Genomic DNA, 27497 nt, shown 5'->3' on the forward strand with positions numbered 1-27497 from the left:
GTGCTAATCAACTGTGCACTGCATGGACGCTTTTCAGGGGTCGCAGTTGCGACCCCTGGCTTGCCCTTTGCTACCCCTAGCATGGCCTGTGCGACCCCTGGCTTCAAAGGTGGCAAATTCAGTGCCAGGAACTTAGGAACCGCTGGGGCTCTACTCTCTTTATTTTCTGTCAATTTATATCACACTAATAGTGAATAAATATAACATATTATTTACTAATAGTGTGCTAAAAATGGAGTACAATAAGCTGGAATATGCCCTTCCATGGCAGCTGAGATAAGTAAAAAAGGTTTTTAAATGTATGCTGTGATCTGTTTTTGCGGGTGAGAGTGTGTTTATGTGTGAGGAAGTGTATATGTGTGAATTTGTGTGTATGAGTACGTATGTGTGTGCAGGGGCGGCTCCTCCATTAGGGCGGAGAATCGTTTCCCCACTGCTTTCTTGCAGTGCGAGAAGCAGAAACATAAAATGGTATTTTAAATACTATTTTATGTTTCTGCTTCTCGCGCTGCGAGAAAGCAGAAGGCAGGGTATGCCTGGTTGGGGGCGGGCCGGAGGGTATGCCTGATTGGGGGCAGGCGATAGGGTATGCCTGGTTGGGGGCGGGAAAAGTGGTCGGGTCCAGGAGGAGTGGCTTGCCCACTGTTGTGGCCCTGACTGTTTGGTCGGCTCTCTGGGGCCGACCAAACCAGTCATGCACACTCTGCATTTTCTCTATGGAGGCTGCATGCAGCCTACATAGAGAAAATAGCCTCCCTTCAGGCACCCGGCTGGGCACCGTCCGCACCAATCACGACGCTGCCATTGCACTGTAGGATTGTCTTAGGGGAGGGACGATGCCTGCTTCCTGTTCTCCTGAAGCAATGCAGGACCCGTCCAGGAATTGAGGCGGCACGGGACCCAGTGAGGTAAGTTTTTTTATTTCATTTTAAATTCCCCCCGTGCGAACACCTGCGCGAACCCCCGCTTCAAACCCGCGAGTCATTCGAGCCGCGACTGTCTGTGTGTGAGTGAAAGTGGAGGTGAAAGGGCGTATGATGTCACTTCCGCGACCTCTGGTATTTCGGTGAATTGACGTCCATGGTGCACTGGTCACCCTTATTGACCAGAATCACTTTCTGGTAGGATTTCTGAAACCATGACTACTTTCCGATCTTATGTAGGAAATGCTTGGAAGTGTCTGGGAACTGGCACAGGTTTTAATTCCTCAGAAACGGTGAGAAAACTCGTGTAAATGTACCTTGATCCATGGTGGGTGTAGGGGGAGTAGGCATAACATGCAATATATTTTCTATATAAACAAAAAAAATATATATTTTAAATTTCCAAATTGTTCATTTGGATTCTCCGCATTATGCATACAGTACAGTGGCGGCTGGCATAGGGGGAGATGTCGCGTGCGGGGGGATCGGAACAAAAAAGAAATTAAATAAAACTTACCTTGAGGCTGGGTCCCGCGTCTTCTCTGCTCCTGCTCACCTGCCACCGACTCTGACAGGAACAGGAAGCAGGCAGCCAGGCTGCCACTACTAAGGCAATGACAACGTTGCAATGCAGCGTAGTGATTGGTCTGAGTGCTGTGACATGTAGCTCAGCCAGGGTACAGGAGGAGTTGGCATGTTTTCCATGCAGGCTGTAATGCAGCCTGAATGGAGAACGGGGAAAGTGCGCATGACTGGTTTGGGCGGCCCAAGAGGGTTAACCATACAATCAATGCGCACTTAGGAGTGGGCAAACTACTCCTCCCCTGCCCTGCTCCTTGAGCAGAGCAGCCCTGCCCACCCGTCCGCCGCAAAGCAACAGGACAGGAAGCATAACATGATAATAACAGTACGTTATTAGCATTGTTTTTTGTTTCTTACTGCTTAAAAGCAGTCCTCAGCCATAGCGGTGGACCCCCCGATACAGTAATCATCAAAATGTTCGTGAGTAGCATACATTTCTGTGCATAACTTACATACCCAGGTGGGAACATCCATCTTCAAAACATAGATACGTGCCTCACATCTAAAGACTTACCGCTGCCCTTGGTAGAACAGGTTCAGACACATCTACTCACTGAAGCTTGGTCTCTTCCTGACTTCTCTATTATCTTTGTTTTTTCTGCATGTTCAGATTCATGCAATTTCCCATTTTTTATCTAACTTATTTTGGTCTTTGAAGAGATTTCAGGAGTGCAAGTTTCTAGACCTTCTCCGGTAGAGAGTAGATTAATTGTGTGCCATATTTTTTAAATCCTCTTTCCGTTTTTTAGTGAGAAATTGGAAATTTTGTTTCTAGAATATGTGATTGCGATTCCAAGAATCTCCCAGTTTGTTTACACCTCGATTACCTAACTATTGAAGCAACACTTTATATACAGGTGTCAAGTTGTGTTGTTTTTTGTGCAGATCACTTATGGCTTTGGTGTGAGCTGCATCTGTTTCTCTTACTATGCTTGTAAATTGATAGGGTTGCTAAAATTGATGTCTGTTTCATGGATGTATGTCAGTACAACGCGATCTTTTAGATCGCGGTACTTGACATCGCAGATTTTACAACGCAAGTCGTTACAACGACTTGCGTTAGAGGGCGCGGATTTAGGAATTTTATAATTTTATATTCCAACACCAGTCCCCGTAACAGTAGGGAAGGTGTTGGAATATAAAATTACAACATTCCTTATCCCACAGCGCCATCCAGCGCAAGTCGTAGTAAAGACTTGCGTTGTAATAGCTGCGTGGAAAAGGTCGTGCGGTGTAAACACCGCGTTGTAAACTACGTTTCCCCTGTTTCATTTGGTGCATTGACTTCAAATGTCCCTCTGGAAACCTCTGTCTGGAGTGATAGCAAAGCAAATTCAACAGGTAAACAGGCATCTCGAGTGAACATTAGGTAGTACGGTTGTATCCTGTCATTTCATTATTAGTACAATTACAGGCATGAGGTTGCAGCTACTGAGTGCAATTTTAGATTTTGCTCAGTTGTATATGTGTTTGCCCTTCTGAAGTTGCAAAGGTTTTTTCCACAAACTTTGTGAAACTTTTTCCAAACCATGGCCAGCTTTGTGATTTTCTGAAAAATTACACGAGAATTAAATCTTCACAAAATATGTTTACATGAGTTCACCCACTGCGGATGTCTGCAGAGCTTTCAAACTTTGCAGCCGCTTCAAGTTGCAAAGTTTGTCAGCTTGAAGCTGTGCCATCAGAAATACAACTTTGTCCACCCTTCATAGCTTCCAATAAACATCTCATCTGTGATATGGAATTGTGTCATTTTTTGCACTTTTTGCATCGGTTTCATTCCTCATAACTTAAATCAATTTAATTCAAGCTTAACTACTTGATCTAACCAACGTTCCTCTGGTCAGCCATAAATTAACAAAATAATGTTCCCTTTGAACATTTGCAACTGTGAATAATGTCTTCTTTTTTAGTAGGAAACCCTTGTAAACATCTGGGGACTAGGGCTGCGAGTTTTATGTTTTTGACATTTCTGTCTGTATTTATCCATATTTATTTTTTGATAATTTTATCTGTATTTATCCATATTTATTTTGGATTCTGTAAAACAAATGAAGCTCTAACTGGTATATTTTCACATTTATTTACCAATAAATACCCACTCATGCTTGAATGCCTGCTAGATGTTAGCGATATTTTTTTATTTTACTTATAAAGTGCACTATCACCTCAGAGAGGCATCCTGGCGCCTACAGACTCGTATAGAAAGAGGAAGGGGCAGCTGATAACAGGCTAAGGGTTTGGGAGAAGCCAGGTTTTCAAGTGCCTTCTGAATGCGATAAGGCCGGAGACCTGCCTGAGTTCGATGGGAAGAAAGTTCCAGAGTTTAGCTGCGGCCACGCTGAACGATCTACCTCCTGCTCTGGATCTCCGAAACCTCGGTATGGTCACCAACCTGGCCGCGGAGGAGCGTAGATTGCGGGCCGGCACATGCCACGAAAACTTCCTTTGTAAACAGGCAGGGCCTAACTCATGGAGAGCTTTAAAGGCCAGACAGAGAGACTTAAATTTCACCCTCTGTCTCACTGGGAGCCAGTGCAGCTGAGCCAGAGCCCCTGAGGAGGAAGATCTTGTTGGCCACCCCAGGGCTAATTTTGCAGCTGCAGACTGGATTCTCTGGAGTCTATCCATAAGATAACTTGGAGACTCCAACAGTAAGGAGTTGTAGTAGTCTATACTACTGAGCACGGTACAACGCACCATCTCTATCCGAGCACAGGGCGGTAACAGGGATATGAACACACACAGAAGATAAATCCATGCACTTATATGAAAATATGCAAATTTCAGTATCTACCTTGTGCATATCTACTGCTGTTTAAGTCTTTTTTACAAAAATATCTTTCTTATTTAATCCCTTACCTATCAACCCCCACAGCCATTGGCCTGGCAGTCATGGCAAAGTATATTTAGAATCACTCAAAAAGCACTCAAAAAGCAACCCAATTTCTGTTTTAGCCACATAAGAAAAATAGAGATAATGAAATAAATGGTTTTCTGCTTGTATTTATCTGTAAACATCTTAAAAACGGAAAACAGGGAGCCTTACTTATGACCTAGATTTTCAAAATACCTTCTCTACCAGTTTTCTGTCAAATTGATGAACTGTTAGTGCAACTGACATGGATGTCGCATTTGGATACATTCAATATTTAGACTGTTGGATAAGAAGTTCCTTAAAAAAAAAAAAAAAAAAAGAGAGAGAGAGAGAGATATTGAAATGCTTTGATTACTGGGGGTAATCCCCATTACTCTTAGTCCTACTCGTCCTCGACCCAGTCATACATATGTGTGATGACTGGGTCGAGGACGAGGGACGTAGAGGTAATGGGACAAATAGGCACTGTGGCATTGCACGATGGACATTGTAGTCCTAAAAAAGCAAAAGAAGGACGAAATGATTTATCAGTGAAGATATGTTTTTTTCTGTGAACTGCAAAAGAAAGCAGAAGGTTATAAACCAGCGATATTAAGAATTTTGTTTTGTACATTTGTGTATTTCCACTGAATCTACATATATAAATGTCACTACAGTGCACAAAAGCGAACTGGGGTCAAAGTCACTCATGTCACCCACAGTCTCTTTTCACTGTTTATACATGTCACCTTTTAAAAAGAGAAGTAACTCACCCGTTGCATATCACCATATGATTAAGACCCGAGAGGGGTTGAAACGCGTTATGGTATTGAATTCCGTGCCAATAAATGCCTGCAAAATGATCGGATGGAGGGCTTGCTTCACGTCATTGGATTAATGTTTGTTTTTGTTTGGAATATCTATAAAGACTGTGACAAAATGTATAGTGATGTGGTGGTAGAGGTCTGTTTTCACTGTTTATTAACTTTTCACTAGTCACATGTTGTTTATTTAAATACCATCGTTGACATATCGCTCTTACTTGTGAACAAGGAAACGTGGTTTCCGAAACGCGTAGAGGGTTTGCCACCTAAATAAACTCTTCCTGGAAGCAGTTGTGGTGCCGTGGACCGTTGTTTTGTGCGTGGAAACAGAAATACGACGGAGTTTGTGGATATATATATATATATATATATATATATATATATATATATATATATATAGGTATATATATATATATATATATATATATATATATATATATATTTGGTGATGCAGCAACTAAGAGTCACTCAGTGCTTCTAGATGTTCTTTTCTTTCCACTTGAGTTGTGCATTGATGACCTCACAAAGATGTTTTAATCCTGTCATTGGTAATTCTGTGTGTTCTTATTTGAAGGCCCTCATTACAAGTGGTCCGGATACTAGTCACAAGTATGGTAACTCTTGCTATCCGACATATCACAATTATGAGTATTGTGATCAATATCAACAGATCATACCTGCCAATAGTTATCAGGGGACAAATGACCGGTATTGACCAGAACATCTGAGTTTTGGCGTGGTAAGGAAGAGCTGCATGTCTGTATGGGCCACTATGCCGAGTATGCAATGGCACAGCCCGTGTGGTTATCAGCCCTCGAGAATACAATAGTCCCTGCTTCCATCTTCCTCCGTGTAGGGGCAGTGGCCCTCTCCTGCGTGGGGAGCCATGGTCAACGCGTAACCTGAGTCTTGGGACCTATGGAGGTGTCTCCAATTTCACCTTTTGCGATAGCCGCACAGCTCAACTCCATCGAGTGCGAGTAGTGAGGCTGGTGATGGTACACGTGCCCCTAATTCTCATCCCTTACTAAAGAAAACTCTGATATAAGGAGAAAAAATGCTGTCCCTCATGGTGACTGACACTTTAATCACCCAATTGTGGTCCTGTAGGCTGATTCAAAATGTAAATGACGCATCTCACAAAATAATAGTTGAAGAAGGCTTCACCATTGTCCCACTCAATGTATTCTGTCTTCTGGGCAGATCTAAATTGTGAATGACAAGTCCAGCAAGCAATCCCTAAGGGTTTTGAACCAAAGTCCCTCTTTCTTCATTACATGGACACAAGGAGACAGCTGAATACTGCAAGGCCACCTAGCTCTATATTAACCTTTAATACTCATGTAGCATACCATATATCACATCACCTGCCCCACATTAGTCTTTAAAGGTTCTAGACTTCATTTGTCTCTCAGAATATCTTGAGGGTGAGTGCTGCTTTTGGGTCTTCCTTTCTTGACCCTTACTTTTCTTGGGCTCCATCTTACTTCAGGGTCACAGTGCCTCACTTCCTGTTCCTGTGCCACTCTCTAACACTGTGCCTCAGCCTCTGTTGATGTGTTTATTACATCGATTTCTGTGTCCCACTTGTCTTTTGTGGTCCTTCACTCTATTTTTCTGTATCGCTTTCAGTCGCTGTGTCTCACTTTTTTTCCTCATTGAACAATCGTGTCACTCCTGTAATGCTCACTCTTTGTCTCGCTTTCTATTACAGAGGGCCTGATTTAGATGTTGAAGCTTTACATGTACTTGTAATAAGGCTGATGGGATATCAGTCACGGATTGCTAGGTCTCACTCTCTCTGCCTCACTTTGTCATTGCTTTTCACTCACTGTGTCTCAAAGAGTTGCTGTGAAACACCTTTGCTAAGTTTCACTTGTGTTGACTCTGTTACTGTTTCTCACTGTCTTATCCTCTGTGTTTTACTCTCTTTGGTGTGTTTTGCTGTGTCTCAGTGGTTGTCACTATATCCCCCTTTGTCTTGTTTTTTATCGACGTACCTTGCTCTGTTGCTGTGTTTCACTCTCTTTTTCTGAGTGTTGCAGGTTGTCTGAGCCTGTCTCAATCCCTGTAGTTTGTTGCAAAGGCTGTGTCTTACTTTTGAGGGCGCAGGGTAGTCCTAGAATTATGCACCCCAAAATACTACCTCAAAAACACGCCCAGGGGTGGATGAATTGCAAACGGTGTTAACCCTCAATTTAATGAGGCAATAAGTCTCCAAGATAAAGCACCTTTCAGCATATCAAAAATACAGTCAATTATGTCAAAACAGTCTCAATTATTGAGTTCCTGGTGCAGGAATAGAAATTAAAAAGATTTTCTATAATAATTTAAAAGGTGTGGTACAGAAATCATAAATGCAAATGCAATGATTCAGCTCTATAAAGGCTCTCTGTAAATAGAGCAATACAGAATAATGTGAAAAATCACATTTCTAAATCACAAATGAGCAGAAAAATCAATAAGAAAATGGACAGCCTTCCTAGTAGCATCGGAAATTCTTCTGGTTCACCCTCCAAATCGAGGGTTTATATACCGGTTTCTTGGATTCGAAATCACCAATTTTTGCAAGCTCATAAAGTGAACAAAAGGGTTACAATCACAGCAAATCAGAGCACAACTTTATAATTAAAACGTCACAATGCCTTAGCATCTAAGCACTATCCCACTACATGATTATTAATTCTGCCCACTCTATGCTAATGCCATCCAGAGATGGCAGAAGAAATTAGCTATAAGAACAACATTTTTGGGGGTGTGAATGAACACTGTACAGTGAGCTAGTGGAAGGGCCTTGAGAAGCGCAACTTTACTGTGTCCCTGTTGGAAAGTTTCCTTCAAGAACAGCAAGAACAACGTCAAAGGAAATAAACAAGCATGACTCTGCTTGACTGGGTGCTATAGAAATAATGAGCAGTGAACAGGCAGGGGAAGGCAGCCATTTTGAACAAGATGGCGTCGAGGCATAATTGAGGCCGAGTTAACATAAACTAGAAAAACACACTTTAAATTTAATACAGCAAAATAGTTTTACGTGTAATAGCACAATATCAGTGTATATATGCCATACCATTGACTGCATGTTGTTAATAATTAATAAAATATAAAATGCACAAAACCTCAACACTTTCCGACACTTTGTGTTACACCCTGTTGTTGGGTTTCTCTCTTCAGGTGTCATTGATTCCCTCTCTTTGTCCCTCACTCTGTCTCTCTCACTGTCTCCCCCTGCAGGTTTGGAAAGCCCGTCTCACTCCCTCCGTGCCGACGCGCACCCCTACGCCAGCTCTGCCTCCACAATCTGTATCACCCTGGCGGAAAAGCACAAGTGTGACCGAAACCTGGAGATCATACTGCACCCTAGTGGTAAATCAGCAGAATGCAGATCACAAAAACTGAGCCTGGTCCACCATGGGGCGCTGCTGGCACCAAGAGCAGCCTGGCGACCTGGCACAGGACAGTTGCATGGAGTGGTGCCTGCGCGAGTGATATCTATAAGAGGGCGCTATATAATGGCGCCAAAGCGCTAGCTCTGGGACAGCTATATGCCTAAGTGGAGGAACACCACCTGTGGGAGAGCTGTAGGGATGGTCATAAACTGGTATATATAGGGAGCGCTCTGGAGTAGTGTAGGAGCTATATGCATGCTATAGGGCACGGTGAAGGAACACCGACTGTGACAGAGCTGCGGTGAAGGTCACTAGAGGAGTAGTAGTAGTGTGCAGCGTAGGAGCTACATGCAAGTTGTAGAGTACGGTGAAGGAACAACTGTGTGAGAGTTGTGGCGAAGGTCACTAGAGGAGTAGTAGTAGTGTGCAGCGTAGGAGCTACATGCAAGTTGTAGAGTACGGTGAAGGAACAACTGTGTGAGACTTGTGGCGAAGGTCACTAGAGGAGTAGTAGTAGTGTGCAGCGTAGGAGCTACATGCAAGTTGTAGAGTACGGTGAAGGAACAACTGTGTGAGAGTTGTGGCGAAGGTCACTAGAGGAGTAGTAGTAGTGTGCAGTGTAGGAGCTACATGCAAGTTGTAGAGTACGGTGAAGGAACACCGACTGTGAGAGTTCTGGTGAAGGTCACTAGAGGAGTAGTAGTAGTGTGCAGCGTAGGAGCTACATGCAAGTTGTAGAGTACGGTGAAGGAACACCTGTGTGAGAGTTGTGGTGAAGGTCACTAGAGGAGTAGTAGTAGTGTGCAGTGTAGGAGCTACATGCAAGTTGTAGAGTACGGTGAAGGAACACCGACTGTGAGAGTTCTGGTGAAGGTCACTAGAGGAGTAGTAGTAGTGTGCAGTGTAGGAGCTACATGCAAGTTGTAGAGTATGGTGAAGGAACACCTGTGTGAGAGTTGTGGTGAAGGTCACTAGAGGAGTAGTAGAAGTGTGCAGTGTAGGAGCTACATGCAAGTAGTAGGGTCCGGTGAAGGAACACCGACTATGTGAGAGCTGTGGTGAGGCCACTAGGGGAGCACTAGGCAGTAATATAGGAGCTATATGCTAGCGGTGTGGTATGATGTAGGCCCGCTAGGCTAGTTATAGGCCAGTGGTATGGAATGGCGCTTGTCCGCTGGTTGTCTACAAGCTGCTGTTTGGAATGGTGTAAAAGCACTACCTATGTGGGAGCTGTATGGAATGCCATGGAAGCACTAGCTGTAGGTGACCTGGAGTGATGGTGCAGGCCTCACAGCAGGCCTTCTGGGAGCTGCTGTGTGGAGTGTTGCAGAAGTGCTGGACCTGGCCAGGTGCAGTAGGATGACCCCTGAGGGCGAGGAGTGCTGGAATAAGAGTCTGTGAAGCTAGGTTTGGGGCTTGAAGACTTTACGATGAGTTATAGGTTTGTGGGGGTATAAGGGCGTGACGCGATCACTGTGTGGACAGGCTAGCTTGGGTTTGGGGGTTTGCTCAGGTCAGTAGGCTTTGGAGGACAAGTAGCAGGAGCGGACTGTGAGTATAAATGAAGGGGAGGTCAATGATAGAAGAGGTAGGTTCAAAAAGCGTGAAATGATACATAGATAGGTACAGGGAAAGGTGGTTTCCTTTGGGTCCCAGTAGAGGACAGAGCTCTCAAGTCCTAGTGGGTGTGTTTTTAGGAGAAGAGTAGGATTGGATTTAGAAAAGTGTTTTGATTCGGTTTAGTCTGTAAGGTTTTGGTGCTGGGTCTGCAAGGTAGATGTAATGCACTCATCTGACTCATTAAGGCAGCATTTTCACAAGATTTGTGTAAGTTGTTGATGATGCAGTTATGCAAAATTTTGTAGGAGTGCATGGCTTTCCCTGGCAGCCTTGTAGGAACAGTGTTTGGCAGCCAACAGTCAGTTTTAGTCAGTGGCTAAAATGGAGTTATAGAAGTGCAAACACTCACAGTCCTGAAGTACCCCATGCTACTTAGAAGAAGTGTTACTTCCCTTTAAACCATTAAATGTTTTGAAGGCCCTCTGGGAAGTGCAGGTACTCTCCAATTAAAAATACTGAACCTACTCTAAGAAGTGCAGGTACTCTCCTGTTAAAAGTATTGAACCTACTCTGAGCAGTGCAGGTACTCTCCAATTAAAAGTATTGAACCTACTCTGAGCAGTACTCTCCAATTAAAAGTATTGAACCTACTATGAGAAGTGCAGGTACTCTCCAATTAAAAGTATTGAACCTACTATGAGAAGTGCAGGTACTCTCCAATTAAAAGTATTGAACCTACTCTGAGAAGTGCAGGTACTCTCCAATTAAAAGTATTGAACCTACTCTGAGCAGTGCAGGTACTCTCCAATTAAAAGTATTGAACCTACTCTGAGCAGTACTCTCCAATTAAAAGTATTGAACCTACTATGAGAAGTGCAGGTACTCTCCAATTAAAAGTATTGAACCTACTCTGAGAAGTGCAGGTACTCTCCAATTAAAAGTATTGAACCTACTCTGAGCAGTACTCTCCAATTAAAAGTATTGAACCTACTATGAGAAGTGCAGGTACTCTCCAATTAAAAGTATTGAACCTACTATGAGAAGTGCATGTACTCTCCAATTAAAAGTATTGAACCTACTCTGAGAAGTGCAGGTACTCTCCAATTAAAAGTATTGAACCTACTCTGAGAAGTGCAGGTACTCTCCAATTAAAAGTATTGAACCTACTATGAGAAGTGCAGGTACTCTCCAATTAAAAGTATTGAACCTACTCTGAGCAGTGCAGGTACTCTCCAATTAAAAGTATTGAACCTACTCTGAGAAGTGCAGGTACTCTCCAATTAAAAGTATTGAACCTACTATGAGAAGTGCAGGTACTCTCCAATTAAAAGTATTGAACCTACTCTGAGAAGTGCAGGTACTCTCCAATTAAAAGTATTGAACCTACTCTAAGAAGTGCAGGTACTCTCCAATTAAAAGTATTGAACCTACTCTAAGAAGTGCAGGTACTTTCCTGTTAAAAGTATTGAACCTACTCTGAGAAGTGCAGGTACTCTCCTGTTAAAAGTATTGAACCTACTCTGAGAAGTGCAGGTACTCTCCAATTAAAAGCATTGAACCTACTCTGAGAAGTGCAGGTACTCTCCAATTAAAAGTATTGAACCTACTCTAAGAAGTGCAGGTACTTTCCTGTTAAAAGTATTGAACCTACTCTGAGAAGTGCAGGTACTCTCCAATTAAAAGTATTGAACCTACTCTGAGGAGTGCAGGTACTCTCCTGTTAAAAGTATTGAACCTACTCTGAGACGTGCAGGTACTCTCCAATTAAAAGTATTGAACCTACTCTGAGCAGTGCAGGTACTCTCCAATTAAAAGTATTGAACCTACTATGAGAAGTGCAGGTACTCTCCAATTAAAAGTATTGAACCTATTCAAAGAAGTGCAGGTACTCTCCAATTAAAAGTATTGAACCTACTCTGAGAAGTGCAGGTACTCTCCAATTAAAAGTATTGAACCTACTCTAAGAAGTGCAGGTACTCTCCAATTAAAAGTATTGAACCTACTCTAAGAAGTGCAGGTACTTTCCTGTTAAAAGTATTGAACCTACTCTGAGAAGTGCAGGTACTCTCCAATTAAAAGTATTGAACCTACTCTAAGAAGTGCAGGTACTCTCCAATTAAAAGTATTGAACCTACTCTAAGAAGTGCAGGTACTCTCCAATTAAAAGTATTGAACCTATTCTAAGAAGTGCAGGTACTCTCCAATTAAAAGTATTGAACCTACTCTGAGAAGTGCAGGTACTCTCCAATTAAAAGTATTGAACCTACTCTAAGAAGTGCAGGTACTCTCCTGTTAAAAGTATTGAACTCCCGCTGAGAGCTGCTGGTGCTCTCCCATTAAACGAGGGAGAGGTGTGGCGCCGTGGCCAGGGCGACTGACGCTGGAATCTGGGGATCAGGGTTCGATCCCCGGCTCCGGCGGCAGGTTAGCCCAGCACCATGTGACTCTGGGCAATAGCTTGCTTAATCTTCCCGACGGCCCCCAGCGCCTAGAAACCCTTACGGGTGATTGTGCGCTTTACAAATGTGGATTATTATTATTATTATTATTAAACGTATTGAACCTCTGCTGAGAAGGGCTGGTACTGTCCCATTAAAAGTATTGAACCCCTGCTGAGGAGTGCTGTACGCTCCCATTAAAAGTAGTGAACCCCTGCTAAGAAGTGTTGGTACTCTCCCTTTCAAATGAAAGAAGTGTGGTACTCAGTACCTATGAGTATCTTCTGATTTAAAGAACTGGTTTATGTGAGTGATGTATGTATTTACTAATGATGATATTTCTTTAGCACGCATTCTATATTTTTACCTTTTCGACCACTGAACGATGACTCTTGTGTCTGCTCTCAGAGCCCCACAGGCCTCACCTGCTGTTCGAAGAGGGGTCCCTGTCCTTCCCAGAGTATGAGGCGCACATCAAGAACCGCAGAGACTACATCCGAATGGCCAGGAAGGAGTGTGAGACGGACAGGATGGTGAGCCAATGCTTCGTGGTGCTTTAGTGTGGCTTCCCCACTGGCAGAGCCACCAGAGGGTCAGGCTGCGCCCCACTGATGAGACCCAACAAGGCTAAAACATGTCTGGGATTGCTTGTGTTCTTATACAGCGAGACATGCCCTCACAGGTCTAAATGAAGAGTTCTTTTTGGTTCCGTTCTGCAGTTCACAGATGGGCAGTGCTTAATTTGAGCCGGTGGATTCAGGTGCTCGGCAGTGGCACTTACTTGTCAACACTGGTGCTTGTGACAGTCTGCCACAAGGTGGCGCTGTCTGGCTAATTTAGAGATGACCACAACAACACTTAATTATGAATTCAATATACATTAAAATGACTCTTACCTGCCTCCCAAGCCTGGTTGTGGTAAACAACCCTGATCTCTGGGGACCCAGCCACTGGCCGGACTCCCTTGGGCCGTTACCCACCCCGGCACTAAGGTCAAGAATCTCAGCTCTATTATTGACGATAAGCTTTCCTCGAAGCCACGGGTGTCTAAGGTTACTGCTACTGGTTTTTCTGTCCTCAAGTGACTGAAAAAGATCCTTTGGCTAATCCCCTTAGCGGAGAGAATGGTTATTCAGGCTTTGGTCATATCTAGATTGGATTATGGCAATGTGCTGTACCTGGGCGCGGATAAGACCTCGGTTCGACGTCTACAGATCATTTAGAATGCAGCAGCCCGGTTACTCTTTTGGCTACCGACGTACACCTCAGTCTCTCCTCTGCTTCACAATCTGCACTGGCTTAAGATTGCAACATGCGTTGAATTCGAGGCACTGTGCTATATGTTCAACGCCAGACACGGCCTAGCTCCCTTATACATCCAAGGGCTGGTGACTCCCTATGCGCCCACACGTCTGCTGAGATCATACAGCCTCTCGCTGTTCACTACGCCTAGTTTTCGACTTACTCACATGAAGGGACGTCCCTTTGCTTACCTTGGTCCTAAGCTGTGGAATTCTCTCCCAGCCTCTCCTAGGAACTGCAACTCCTTACTTGCCTTTCGTAAGAATCTGATGACTTGGCTTTTCTAGCTGTCTGCTGGGGTCAGCATTAGCTGCCTCTATCCATTGCTGGTTAACCCCTTGTGGTAGCTGCACATATTATGTCTCTTAAATAAATTAAATATTTTGCATATAGCTGCGTCCAAACTGTGGTGCCATGGTGAGCAAAAGAACAATGGGTTGGAGTGTTACCCTGAGCTATTGCCAGTGGTTAGACTTATTGCAAGCAGACTCCCATCACCTTATGTGTGTTTCATATACCACCCTAAGTGGCACGGGTATGCCCAGATATGGCTCCCATGCTCACCGTGTCACTGGAACCAAGCTGTACCTGGCTGATGAGCCCATAACTAAGGCAAAATCGGTCCTGGTTCGCTTGAGTTCTGGTTCAGGAAGAGCTTGGCCTGGCAGTTAGGGCTGGACTGTTCCCATTGGAGCAGGATCAAGACTAATTTGCATATAGTTATGTCCAAACTGTGCTAACTCAAGCTATTGACAGTGGTTAGAAGTATTGCAAGCAGCCTCCCATTATCTTTTGTTTGCACCATGGGATAAACTGCCCTGACATGGAGGACACGTACAAGTGGGACAAGACGAAGACATGTTTGAAGATGAATTGAACAGGCGAACCTTACCCTAACCTAAATTAGTACTTCAACAAGTTACTAGTGGGAGTCGTGGATGCCCCAGGTGGAGGTGCCACCGCCACTGCATAATTGTGACTGTGACCAACCCGTAGCGAAATATGGGCCTTTACATTTTATACCACCAGGCGTCTGCTGCCATGTTAACTATTTTCCAAAACGTGTACCCCCATATCCATTTTATTTAGACCATTTGGGCTTAGGCGTGGTCTCCTTGAAAACTGTCTGGTTCCACCTTTAAAGGATCACCGGATCTCCAGTGATCTCATTGAATATATGCCCAACAACGTGAAGCTCTGTCCAATTTTGTTTTTCCAAACCCGAAGGAACTCTAAATTTTAGGGTTGGGATCAAGTTCGAGTTCTACCATTCTACTTTGGAACTGCCATCTCTGAGGCATGCTAGACGCCTACTCAACAACCTCGGTTGAACCCAGGACTGCGCGAGTAACTGAGGCACAACCCTAAAAGTATCACAGCTAAAGAGGCATATTATAGAAACTCATTCACTAGGTTGGAGGGGATTTGTCTGACATGGACCAGTATATTGTACTCAAGGAGGCTTCCACTGACTGTGCTCAGTGGACATTGTAGCGTCACTTTTGGAACATGTTTTATTGTTCGCAGTTAGTTTTTCAAAGCACTAAAAAATATCCGGGATCACATCTAGCCTCAAAAGATCTAGGAAGGTGTCATTTTTTTATCTGCCTCACTTTAATTATCCTGGTTTCCCAACATGTAAATAGGGACTTCCTCGGGTTAAAAGTAAATGGGCCCGATTCACAAAAGTAATCTGAGACAAAATCCTAACTTTATGACTTTCTGTATTCACAAAGTGCGTTTAGTAGTAGTAAATTTAGGAATCCTAACTTTACTACTCATAAAGGCACGTACGGCCACATGCATCATTGTTGCCGTTTGCGATTTCTTAATTGCGAAAATTAAGGAATCACAATTAAGAAATCACAAAAGGCTATGCATTAAGAAATCTCACTAATTTTTTTGCGATTTCTTAAAATTCCTTAATTGCGATTCACAATTTGCGAATCGCAATTAAGGAATCCCTTCCCATTGATTCCTATGGGCCTGGAGGCCCATAGGAATGAATGGGAAGTCATTCTCAATTTGCGATTAGCAATTTGCGAATCACAAATTGAGAATGCAATTTCAAGGGTGCAGGGGGGGTCCAAAGGACCCCCCCTGCACCCCTGAAATATAACTTTTAGTGCATTTTTCACACACACATGCCCCAAGGGCATGTGTGTGTGTAAAATGAAACTTTCAAAAATGCACTTTTGGGCATTTTTGAAAGTTTTCGCAAATTACCATGAAGGTCAACTTCATGGTATTTTACCTCTCCCTATTTGCGAATTCGCAAATTTAAAATGTTCATGCATTGCATTTAAGAAATCTCAAATTGCGATTTCTTAAGTGCAATTGCAATTTTAGAAATCGCAACATGATTGCGATTTCTAAAATTGCGAAAAACAGGATGCATCCCAATTTTGACAATTGCATTCTCAAACGACCGAAAATTGCGATTCGCACCGTTTGCGAATGCAATTGACAATGATGCATGTGCCCGTTTGTGAATACCAAAAGTATATTTAGGAGTAGTAAAGTTAGGAATCTTAACTTTACTACTCATGCACATTGTGAATACCGAAAGTCGTAAAGTTAGGATTTTGTCTCAGATTACTTTTGTAAATGAGGCTCATAGTTCTTACTGACCCTGAATTTATTCCAATGATTGCTGTCACAAAGGGTTTCAAAACTAATACTGCTCTCTGCCTTGACTGCCCAACCTAGATAGCCTGGTCAGTAGCACCAACGGAGTTCTCGACCACCCAGATGGCGTGCGGTCATATATAACGCCCTTGGGCAACAGTAGTAAACAACAGTACCTATTCTGGATTCTACCCATTAACCACTAACTGCTCCCCTGGACATAGATAAAGCCTTTAGACCTCCTTCTGGGTCCATTACTTAGCACTTCTTTCTTCTATACAGGTGTCGTTTGTGCAGAAGCGGTTTCACAAGGACATATATCATAACCCTGCGCTGATGCTGAACTTCTGCCCCGACTTCTGCCAGGCGGCCATGGACCTGCGCACGGTCACGCGAGAGGTGATATTCATCATCGACAGGAGCGGCAGCATGAGCGGCGCCAACATTGAGAAGATCAAGGTGAGATCTCCTCTGAGTTCATTGGACAGAAGGAGCCTACTTTACCTGCACTGATCTATCTGCAGCAGGAAGATTTGTGACACATCAGTGTAGGACACAACCATCAGATGTAAGAAACTTAGCAAGTAATGAGTCCTCAGGAACACACATAACCTGTAGTTTGTAGAGATCTGAATATCTCTGCAGCTGCTGGTGGGCATTAATGATCATTGGTGTTTTCTCAAGTTGAGATCAGCACCTGATCTTTGCTGTACAGCACTGATGAATGATTCAATCTAGCATTATAGCTCACTGCTGAAGGCTGCATCGGTCATTAAAGGCACTCTGTCCCGGTTATAGGCCGACCCACAGGCCTTTAATGACCGGTGTAGTCTGAGGCAGAAGGATTATAGTACTATTAGCACATTCTTCCCACTGGGGGTAACATATTCTAAATTAACCCCTTCGATGTGGATGACAAAGCCAGCTCGTCATGGGCGTTACCTGCGCTACGCGGATGACGAGCTGGCTTTGTCATAAACAGCGTATTTTTGAAATTCCAGCGCACAGCGGGAAAACGCGGTAGCGCGGTAGAGGTTAAACATGAAGAAACAGTAAAACAGCCCTTGGGATTTTGGATCAGAAGGATAGTCTATACCAACCATTATTGGCCCTCTGGACCTCATGTTTTCAGTGGAGCTCCCTACATTCCAATGTCCTTCTTCACCTTACATACTGAACACATCCCAGTCACATGGTAGCTGTGGCAATCCTAAATACACACGCTCTATCACACTCTCTATTGGCAGGAGTAGCAGTCGTGTACTTTTGACACATAGAGTTGTGTGTTTGTGACAGTAGCTTTTCATCTAAACAATTAGAGAGCTATCTTAAAACACATCTAGGTCAATTCATCATCTAGTGTGAGCTTCTGCTCCTCTTTCATACCCTATATAACCTTAAAGCCATATGCCATGTTTTTTAACCTGAGAACCAGTTCTCCATGCAAAGTATGCAATACATATTTCATGCATATCTGGAAAACAAAGTAGAAGGGCGGATGTCCATGGAGGGGATATAAGCTTACGGAGCTTGGTGAATTATCGCCTGATCAGATCTAGACCCTCTGTCTTAAGCAGCTGTTTATTTGCTTATGCTGTCTATTAGATTCTCTCGAATGGTGTCTCTAGTTGTTGGTTAATCTACTATCACCTGTAATGTGTACTATTAGCCATTGAACGGTGGGTGTACCATTATCTATTGAACTCTCGCATAATATGTTAATTGCGTGACTGTTTTACTGTATTGTATCACAATCATGTGAAGCCCTCTGACACCTTCGGGTCTAGCAAGTGCTATATAAAACTTATATAAATATATAAGTGAGAGATGCTTAGGGAAAATATTCATTGAGGTGATTTAGGCTGGTAAGAGATGTTTAATGGAGGTGACTAAATTGAGGACTTATTAGTTATGGGATTCCCATGGTGATTATCTAAATGAGAGGAGACTAGAAGAAAGATGCTCATGAAGGTGATCTAGGGGTTAGCCACCTTGGGTGAGATGTTAATGAATGTGATCCAGGGGTTAGCTACTTTGGAGGAGATGTTCATGAAGGTGATCTAGGGGTAGCTACCTTGGAGGAGATGTTCATGAAGGTGATCTAGGGATTATCTACCTTGGAGGAGATGTTAATGAATGTGATCTAGGGGTTAGCTACCTTGGAGGAGATGTTAATGAATGTGATCTAGGGGTTAGCTACCTTGGAGGAGATGTTCATGAAGGTGATCTAGGGGTTAGCTACCTTGGAGGAGATGTTCATGAAGGTGATCTAGGGATTAGCTACCTTGGATGAGATGTTCATGAAGGTGATCTAGGGATTAGCTACCCCTGAGGAGATGTTGATGAAGGTGATCTAGGGGTAGCTTCCTTGGAGGAGATGTTCATGGGGGAGATCGAGGGGTTTGCTACCTTTCAGGAGATATTCATGAAGGTGATCTAGGGGTTAGCTACCTTGGAGGAGATGTTCATAAAGGTGATCTAGGGGGTTGGCTACCTTGGAGGGGATGTTCATGAAGGTGATCTTGGGGTTAGCTCACTTGGAGGAAATATTCATGAAAGTGTTCTAGGGGTTAGTTATCTTGGAGGAAGGAGATGTTCATGAAGGTGATCTAGGGGTAGCTACCTTTGAGGAGATGTTTATGAAGGTGATCTAGGGGGTAGCTACATTGGAGGAGATGTTAATTAATGTGATCTAGGGGTTAGCTACCTTTGAGGAGATGTTCATGAAGGTGATCTAGGGGTAGCTACCTTGGAGGAGATGTTAATGAATGTGATCTAGGGGGTTAGCTACCTGTGAGGAGATGTTCATGAAGGTGAACTAGGGGTAGCTACCTTGGAGGAGATGTTCATGGGGGAGATCAAGGGGTGAGCTACCTTGGAGGAGATGTTCATGATGTTGATTGCTGAAAGAGCAGCCTCTTCTACTTGGATCATTGGAAATGGTGCAAGGGGTCGGTGGCTTGGATCCAATATAGTTTCCTATATAAGAAATGTAAAATGGAGGTTATTCAGAGGAGACACCCTGAGGAAGAGATCAGCAGGAGGTAATCACGTAGTGAGGTTTCCAGGACAGGAGTGTTTGCAGGCAAGAAATAGGAATCACATTGGGTTGTAGGACCTTAAGGCATGCAGGGAACAGCAGCATATATTGCTGTCCCAGTGCACGGAGTTTCTGTTTGACTTCTATGTAAGATTTCCTCTGATCTTGCACGTTCCGAGTGTAATCAGGGTAGACTGTAATGGTGTGATTCCCAAATCGTTTCTGCAGGATGAGTCACGCTGCCCTAAGGATAGCATCTCTGTGTGCTATCAAGGCTCTAGGTGGAGCTCCAAGAGGGGACCTCACCGATAATGCCCTATGCTACCTCTCCACCACAAATATGGGCAACATGTCCACTGGATTGAGCTCCCATCTTATCCAGTCCTCTGGGAATTGCTCCACATTCACTCCTTCTCCCTGCTCTGGGAACCACAGGAGGTGAAGATTGTTCCACCTGGAGCGGTTCTCCAAGTCCTCCGCAAGATCCTCCAGGATGGCTGTGGCTCTGGTAAGACCTGCCATTTGTCGTCTCAGAATTTTCATCTCCTCTTGCAGCTCCTTTGTCGAGCCTTCTACTGTTTGCAATCTCTCTCCACCACCTTCTGCAGGTCCACCCACCGCAGGTTAACATCAGGGGAGAGCTTTTCTATCTTCTACTCCAGGGCTGCCCAACTGCCCATGATGGCCTTAAGCAGCTCCATTCTGAAGGGCTACACCAGTAGTACATCTCACTCTTGCTCCCTCTGCAACTCTGTGTGACGTGTTCCACTGCGGGAGGGCCTGGGGTGCGGCGAACTGCACAATTGTATTCCCCTGAGAACCTCTAGGAACTTTGTCTCTCCCCGTGCTGGTGGACAGAGCTTGTGTCTGTCCTGATGCTATGGTGCTCCCCAAGTGCAGCCGCGCTGTAGGCCATCACCGATCAACACTCCAATTTATAGTCCAAATGCAGTCCAGCATCTCAGGCCGGGCTCCCAAATCGGAGCCTGGAGGATCAAAGATACCCCAGACCAGCCAGAGATCACTCACGCCCCAAGAAGTCTCAGTAGGCACCCAGGGGGTAGAGCCCTCAGTCACAGCACCACAACATACAATTATCCCCTGCCAGGGTCACAGCTCTACTATATACAGTCTTATTACTTGTGTCAATCAGGCCTTCGTGGCTTCCAATGCCTTCTACTCGAAATTACCCTCAAGGAGGGGTGGGCGGAACTCGTGGAGTTTTACTCCATAGAATTACACGGTGTTATCTAAAAAACTCTTTAAGACTCTGCAGAGTTCTGTGAGCAGCAGAATTCCGATCTGATTTATAGCTCCGGGAGCTGGCCCTGTGCCTTTAAATCAGCGTAAATGGCACCAAGTGGCGTGCCAGAGGGTGCTGCTTCTTTCTGCCGCTCAAGTAGATTTTCAACTCGAGTGGTAGTTTAACGTTGACGAGCCGCATGTGAGAAAAACTCCATCGGTGGAGTTGAGTTTACCGCCCACCCCTATTCCTGTGGCCCGCACTTGCCTCTGTACTCTTTTACCTGGGCCAGAAGTCAAGCCTCTCCAGTGCTTCCCACCAGAGGATGCTCCTTTCGTCCCTCCTGGACACCCCGGGGGAGGTCACCAAGGCAGAGACCCTTGTCTGTTTGTCTCAGTAGTCTCTCCTCCACTCCGTGCTGCTGGGGGTTTCATGACCTTCAGATGCCGAGGTCCACCAAAACCTCTACATCCATAGGGCTCCCCGGTTAGGTCCCTTTCACCTCAGCCAAAACTGTCCAGGCCCTGGGAGGGGAGGAACCCCACACCAGTCTTTGCACTGTAGAGGCCACAAGAATACTTGTCGCCACCTCTCCTGCCCGGAGCGACCAATGACACCCGATTGCTTCCTACTCAGTCCTTCAGCTGGTTGATCATCCACGGTTCCGCCATGGCAGCTTTCAAACTCCGGAATCAGCCCGGGTCCAAGCACGCTGCAGATCGATCCTGCCAGGAGCCAGTCTCATAATCACTGTCGGCGGCCTCGGCCTCCAGGCAGCAAGTGCGACACCAATCAGAGGCCACACACTCCGATTGCCAGTGCAAAACTCACAAACCCTTTGCCCCGTCGAAGGGCAGCCCAGACAACAAGTTGGGCCTCCTTCACCTGAAAGATTCTGTAGGATTAAGCCTTGGGCCAGGGGAGCTCAAGAGCTCTTATCCGGTCAGCCATCTTGCTTGGCCATGCCCCCCTTCCCGCGATAATCTTGATCTGGGGCAAACACGAGCTTGCAGCAGTATTGGGAGTCTAAGTGATGTAGTAATTGCGCATCTAGGGGGTTGGCCACATAATTTTCACCAGGTAAAACCTGGCACCAATTTAGAGCCAAATCACACACATTCAGAGATTACATAAATTGGAAAAGGGTAAAACATGAACTCTTAACGTGTTGTTCCCATTCTGAGGTATAAAAGTTGGGGCAGTAGAAGTACACCTAGTAAATATTGACTCTTGCGGTATGAACATTTACTGGTTTTGCAATTACCGCGTGAGATTGTTAGCTCATAGATTGTTCCCCGCAGTTCTTTGTGGTTACATGCATTACAAGTGGATTACTTCTGTTCCAAAATAGCCATGTTGTTTGATGCCATTTGGCATTCTTGCTATTTTCTATGCCTATTTGACTTGTTGCACTGTTTATATTGTGTGTGCTGACTACTACACTTCCCTCCACACAGGACGCCATGCAAGTTGCTGTAAAGAGTTTACCTCCCGGGACCATGCTAAACATAGTTGGGTTTGGCTCCAACATCCGCACGCTCTTCACGATGAGCAAGCATTGCAATGCGGTGAGTACCGAACAGCAAGTTCTGATCATTTCACATTCATACTCAGAATCCTAGAAAAAGAGGTCACAAAACAATTTCATAGATATTTGGAACAAAACCTTATCCCATGCAATCAAGAGTCAGACTTTAGTTTCCCAAGATGAGTAGAAACCACATTGCCCGATAATAGACAGGACATCCTGACAGAAATGTGTGAAGGTTGATGCTCCCTGGCCTTGCTTGATCTTATAGTTCATGTAACAAAATTGGCCTATATTATTGAGGAGGCTCCAATGATCACCAGGAGAGTTAGTGGTACCAGGAGGGTACTAGAGCGGGATTCCCTCTTTCCTCAATGATCACAGTCAACAGGTAAAAATTGAGTCTGCAACATTACCTGCTCGGGAAGACTCCTAGCGAGTGCATCACAGCTCAGTACTTTGACTGTTACTTTCATCTTATACTTGTGGACAACATGGGGTACCCTTTCAGATGTATGCTGATGACACCAACATCAACATTTGATTGTATGAAACATAGACTTAGATCATCGAGGAGACTGAACAAACCACAAAGGGATCACTGACATAATATCGGAAACAAAAATATCGTGTGAACAGAATATCGGGTCAAGAATATGGAGAAGGTAAGTGGAAATAGGTAAGTGTAGATTTAGTATTCCACATCTACATACCTTAAGGATATATATATTGTCAAGGTGCATATATGTAGAGTTATATATAGTAAAACTTTGCTTACCTATAGAAACTTATCGTAACAATATTTTTGTCCTTGATATTCTTGACATGATATTTTGTCCCACGGTATTTCTTTTTCCGACATTCTATCTTAACACCCCCACAAAGCTATCCTGGGTTTTGAATGGCCACAAAACATTGAACATCACAACCCAGAAGAGAAAAAGCCTAGGAATTGAAACTTATACTTAAATGCCTTTTTAAATCCAAATCAGCACCATGCTTAAATTCTTAAATTTGCAGTGATCCAAGGGCACCTAAAAAACCTCACCCAATTACATCACAATCAGTAATCGGTGGTCAGCTACAGTACATTGGACTATTCAACAAAACGTCAAGAGAATAAAACACACTGTCAGATCCCTAAAAGTTCACGGTCTTAAGCTGTGGAACCGTATGGACTGACTTTGAAGGCTGAAATCATGTATCTGTCCTTCAGAAACCTTCTAAAACGCCTAAGAATGGAGTTATTCAGGCTAGTCTTTGACTAGGCTCCAGAGCTGATGGTAGCAAGTGATGAATACTGGATAAGGGTCAAGCCCTGGCGATGACTGGAATCCGGCTATTCCAGAATCTTGGAATATCATACAGTACAACGTTCTGAAGTGTCCGTGTTGCATTGCAAAGCACTATATCAAACATCCAGATACATTATTAAATTAGCTGCAACTGTTGGTCTGATTCACAAAGGTAAACGTTCACTTTTGTGTAAATTTATGATTTGTTTGCAATTCACAAGGGAATTTTAGGAGCATTATCGTTATCTTTACAATTGCGCTGTATAGGCAGTCATAAAGATACTTCTCGTAAAATCGCGGTGTGAATCTTAAAAAAATTGTAAACTTACCCAAAAGGGTAAGCTTACCTTTGTGAGACAGGTCCAGTGTGTTTGTCTCCCTGTTGCATGTCTAATGCCCTTGGAAGGAGGTACTGGGATTTGTGGTTCTAGTCTGTTAGCTACAAATGTTGGGTTGATGGTTGTGTCCTGTTTTCGGTGTGGTTGCATTGGCTGGGTCTGTTGGACTATAGGATATGAAATATGTCTCGGTCATTACGAGAGCTCCCTATATGCAGAACTGGTACTTGGGCTGGGGAGGAATCCTGAACTTGTTTAGAATTCGGTGGATTACATGTAATGTTTACTTCTTACTACAAGTGAATGAATGAATGAATACGCACTTGTAGAGCGCATGGCTACCACAAGGGCATCCTAGCGCTTAACTATATTGTTAACACCCTCCTCTTCTACGTGTACACTGAGCATTAGCAAGATTCTTCTGATCTTGAGAGTTGCTGTTGTAAAAGCTTGTTTGAAGAGGTACTTTGTCAGCATTTTCCCACCTACCAACCTGTGTCCAGTAATGGAACCCTGAGTGGGTGGCTGAATGAACTTTGTCCACTCTGTCCATGAGGGGCAGCGCATTTCAAGCTATGTGCTGCCAATTGGCATTTCTCGTGCCTTGTGAGTCGCTAGCAGCATGGTCGTAGCTCTTCAATGCTGGTGAGAAGGATCAGCTACTTAGCCAAAGAAGCATGTTTCCATCTGCAATGCCCTGCAGACAATGTACATGAACTTGTTCTTTGATTTGGAACGGGTCCACTTGAGTCACTGTCTGGAAGATGTAATCGCAGCATCTCAGACAGTTTTAAAGGCTTACAATCGTGAGATTTGTAGAGGCCTATTCACAAACTGCATTTTGTAATATGTTTTATAGTACTCCGAAACGTGCTTCAAACTGCTATTCACAAACCTACATGCTGCGTTTGCGCCACCAGCGTAACTATAGCCCCAGAGCTCCAGGGGGGCCCCTCCTGCACTGTGCAAGGGCAGAAGGCCCTTGGCATGAGAGCTCCTAACTGGGTCCAGAGTGTGGTGGGCCTCCTCCATGTATTTTGCAGGTGGGCTCCCTTCATTTCCGTTACGCCATTGGTTTGCGCCTTCGCCTCCCCTGTCTTTTTTTGCATGGAGATCTCTGCCCGAGTCTCTGTGCAGGTAAGTGTATGTTTTTGTAGACAATGTGGGAGGGACAAAAAGGAAAATGTAGAATACTTACTAATAAAGGGGAGGGGAATAAGGTGGAGTAAGGAGTGTTAATCGAGGGTCAAGGAGCAGCTTAGGGAGGGATGTCTACCCACCCACGATTGAGTGAGCCCACTTCTATTCACAAACTGCACTTCTAAAGTTACTACAACCAGAAAGGTACCCAAAGTGGTAGTAAATGACTCAAGCTCAGAGCTGAAGTACGTCCATTACCACACATGGTCAAGTACTGGTACTGCGCCACTCTTCCATAGAAATCAATGGAGTTAAGGACTTAAAATAAAATCCATAGGACATATGTTAAATGACATTACATTAATTTTAATAGTAATAGTGATCAAGGTCCGGCTGGACCGAAACACGTATGGTTGACAAATAAATACATTTTGAAGCACATACCCTGTGGTCCGCATCTGCTTGGACAAAAACAGAGTGGAAGTGAAAAGCGGTTTACAAGGATATATATATATATAATACATATTTTTAAATTTAACTGTAAAATATTTTACTAACTTTTTTTGCATATAAAAATTAACGTAACAATTTGTTTTCTTAAATATAAATAAATTAAGTTATAATAAAATGACTTTAAGTTATTTGTATACATCACTTTCAATAATTATTAATGCAGTTGAATAAACGTTTTTACTTTTCTCTATACATTACCATAGAGTGACTTCACAATCGTTATGGAGCTCTCCATATGGTAAAGTATTGGAAAAGGTTGCCTTTACTTTACCATAGTGAGACCTCCACCTTGGTGGTGGAGATGCCTGCATGGCAAAGTATGAATAAAAAATAGAAACGTTTTTTTCAACTTAGAAAAATAGCGTAAAAATATTTTTATGTTACATATTAATGTAAATTATCTTTATATATTTATTTTAAATGTATAACTAAAGAAACAAGTGCTATAGCATTATTAACTACATTTTTAATTAAAAACTAAATATAAATATATACTAACAATACATTTACTTATATTTTTAACAATTTAAATTATTTTTAATGTAAATTCACGTTATTTCCTATAGGGTTTCAGTTTAAATCTCTAGCTTCATTATTATGTAAGGGAGGGCACGACAGTGCTAGGGAGAATGTGGCCTAACGGCTAGAGTGGTTGTCTTTGGAAGTAGGAATTAAGTTTGAGCCCCAACGTCGGTTCATTATCCTGTGACTCCGGGCAAGTCGCTTAATCTCCATATGCCCTAAAAAAACAAATCAGTGGGGTGAAGTTCATATTCTAATGGCTAGCTTCTCAGCATTCTGAAGGAAACTGAAGGGTGGACCCCAACGATATTGGTACTTTACACGATCAAGTTATTGCAATCTACCAATGAGTATCATAGCCGTATTGAGTGGAAATGCTGCAGGATTTTTACCTTAATATAGTCATGGTACTCAAAGGTGTCTTGCAATATATGGTGTATTTTACTTTGTTTATTTTAGGGGTACTAACCCTTTAATGATTGCCAGTATCTGGTTTGCTAATATCAATGAAGTTGTCCAAATGTACCAAGTTCCAGTTGTGATGGGGGGGGGGCCTGTGATGCATGCCCATGCCAATACTATGTCTGGTTGCATTTCAGGAGACTTTGGCCCTGGCCTTCGAATACATCCAAAAGATGAGAGCTGACATGGGGGGCACGAACATCCTGGCAGCTCTGACGTGGGTCTTTGCGCAGCCATTGCATCGCGGGTACCCGAGACAGCTCTTCATCCTCACGGATGCCACGGTGAATAACTCTGGGAAGGTTATCGAGCTGGTGAGGCGGTATGCCAGCACGGCCAGGTAAGGGAGGCCAAGGCATCAGAGTGAAAACAATGTAGAATGTTTCCATAGGTTTCTCCATTTTCACAAGCTCTACCATCTTTTCCTGGTATTATGACACAAAACTGGATGTATGACATTACAACGCATGCTTTTACATCGCATGCCTTTACAACGCGGTTTTTACAACGCATGCCTTTACAACGCATAGTGCTTTTGGGCGCTGGATAGTGAATTGTTTAATTTACTATTCCAACTCCAGTCCCCGTGGATAGTAGGGAAGGTGTTGGATAGTACATTAAACCTATTCCCTATCCTAGAGCGCCCCCCAGCGCAATGCGTTGTAATGGTTTGCGTTGTAAAAGTTGCGTCGTAAAGGCACTGCGTGGTAAAAGTTGCGTTGTAAAGGTTGTTCACCCACAAAACTATATAACCATTAATGGTCCAATCAGAATGTCAGTGCTCCAATCAGACCATCAGTGTCCCTCTCTCAGATCCAGACTATCAACAATTCTTCAATTATCAATACCCCTTCAGAATATCAATGTAAGTGACACTATGAATGCCACCATACCATAGCATTACCTTAGGCCA

General features: G+C 43.7%; 1 protein-coding gene across 1 annotated transcript in view; it reads left to right on the forward strand.

Annotated features, from left to right (window-relative positions):
• The window catches only part of VWA5B2 (von Willebrand factor A domain containing 5B2), a 397568-nt gene that overhangs the window by 238128 nt on the left and 131943 nt on the right, over positions 1-27497 (forward strand). The window contains exons 6-10 of the mRNA XM_078665491.1: positions 8421-8552; positions 12982-13106; positions 16786-16962; positions 22244-22354; positions 26722-26924. Of these exons, the coding sequence (XP_078521617.1) occupies positions 8421-8552; positions 12982-13106; positions 16786-16962; positions 22244-22354; positions 26722-26924 (748 nt within the window). The remainder of the gene's footprint in view (positions 1-8420; positions 8553-12981; positions 13107-16785; positions 16963-22243; positions 22355-26721; positions 26925-27497) is intronic.

The sequence above is a fragment of the Lissotriton helveticus genome, chromosome 11 (assembly GCF_964261635.1).
Source record: "Lissotriton helveticus chromosome 11, aLisHel1.1, whole genome shotgun sequence".
Taxonomy (NCBI): domain Eukaryota; kingdom Metazoa; phylum Chordata; class Amphibia; order Caudata; family Salamandridae; genus Lissotriton; species Lissotriton helveticus.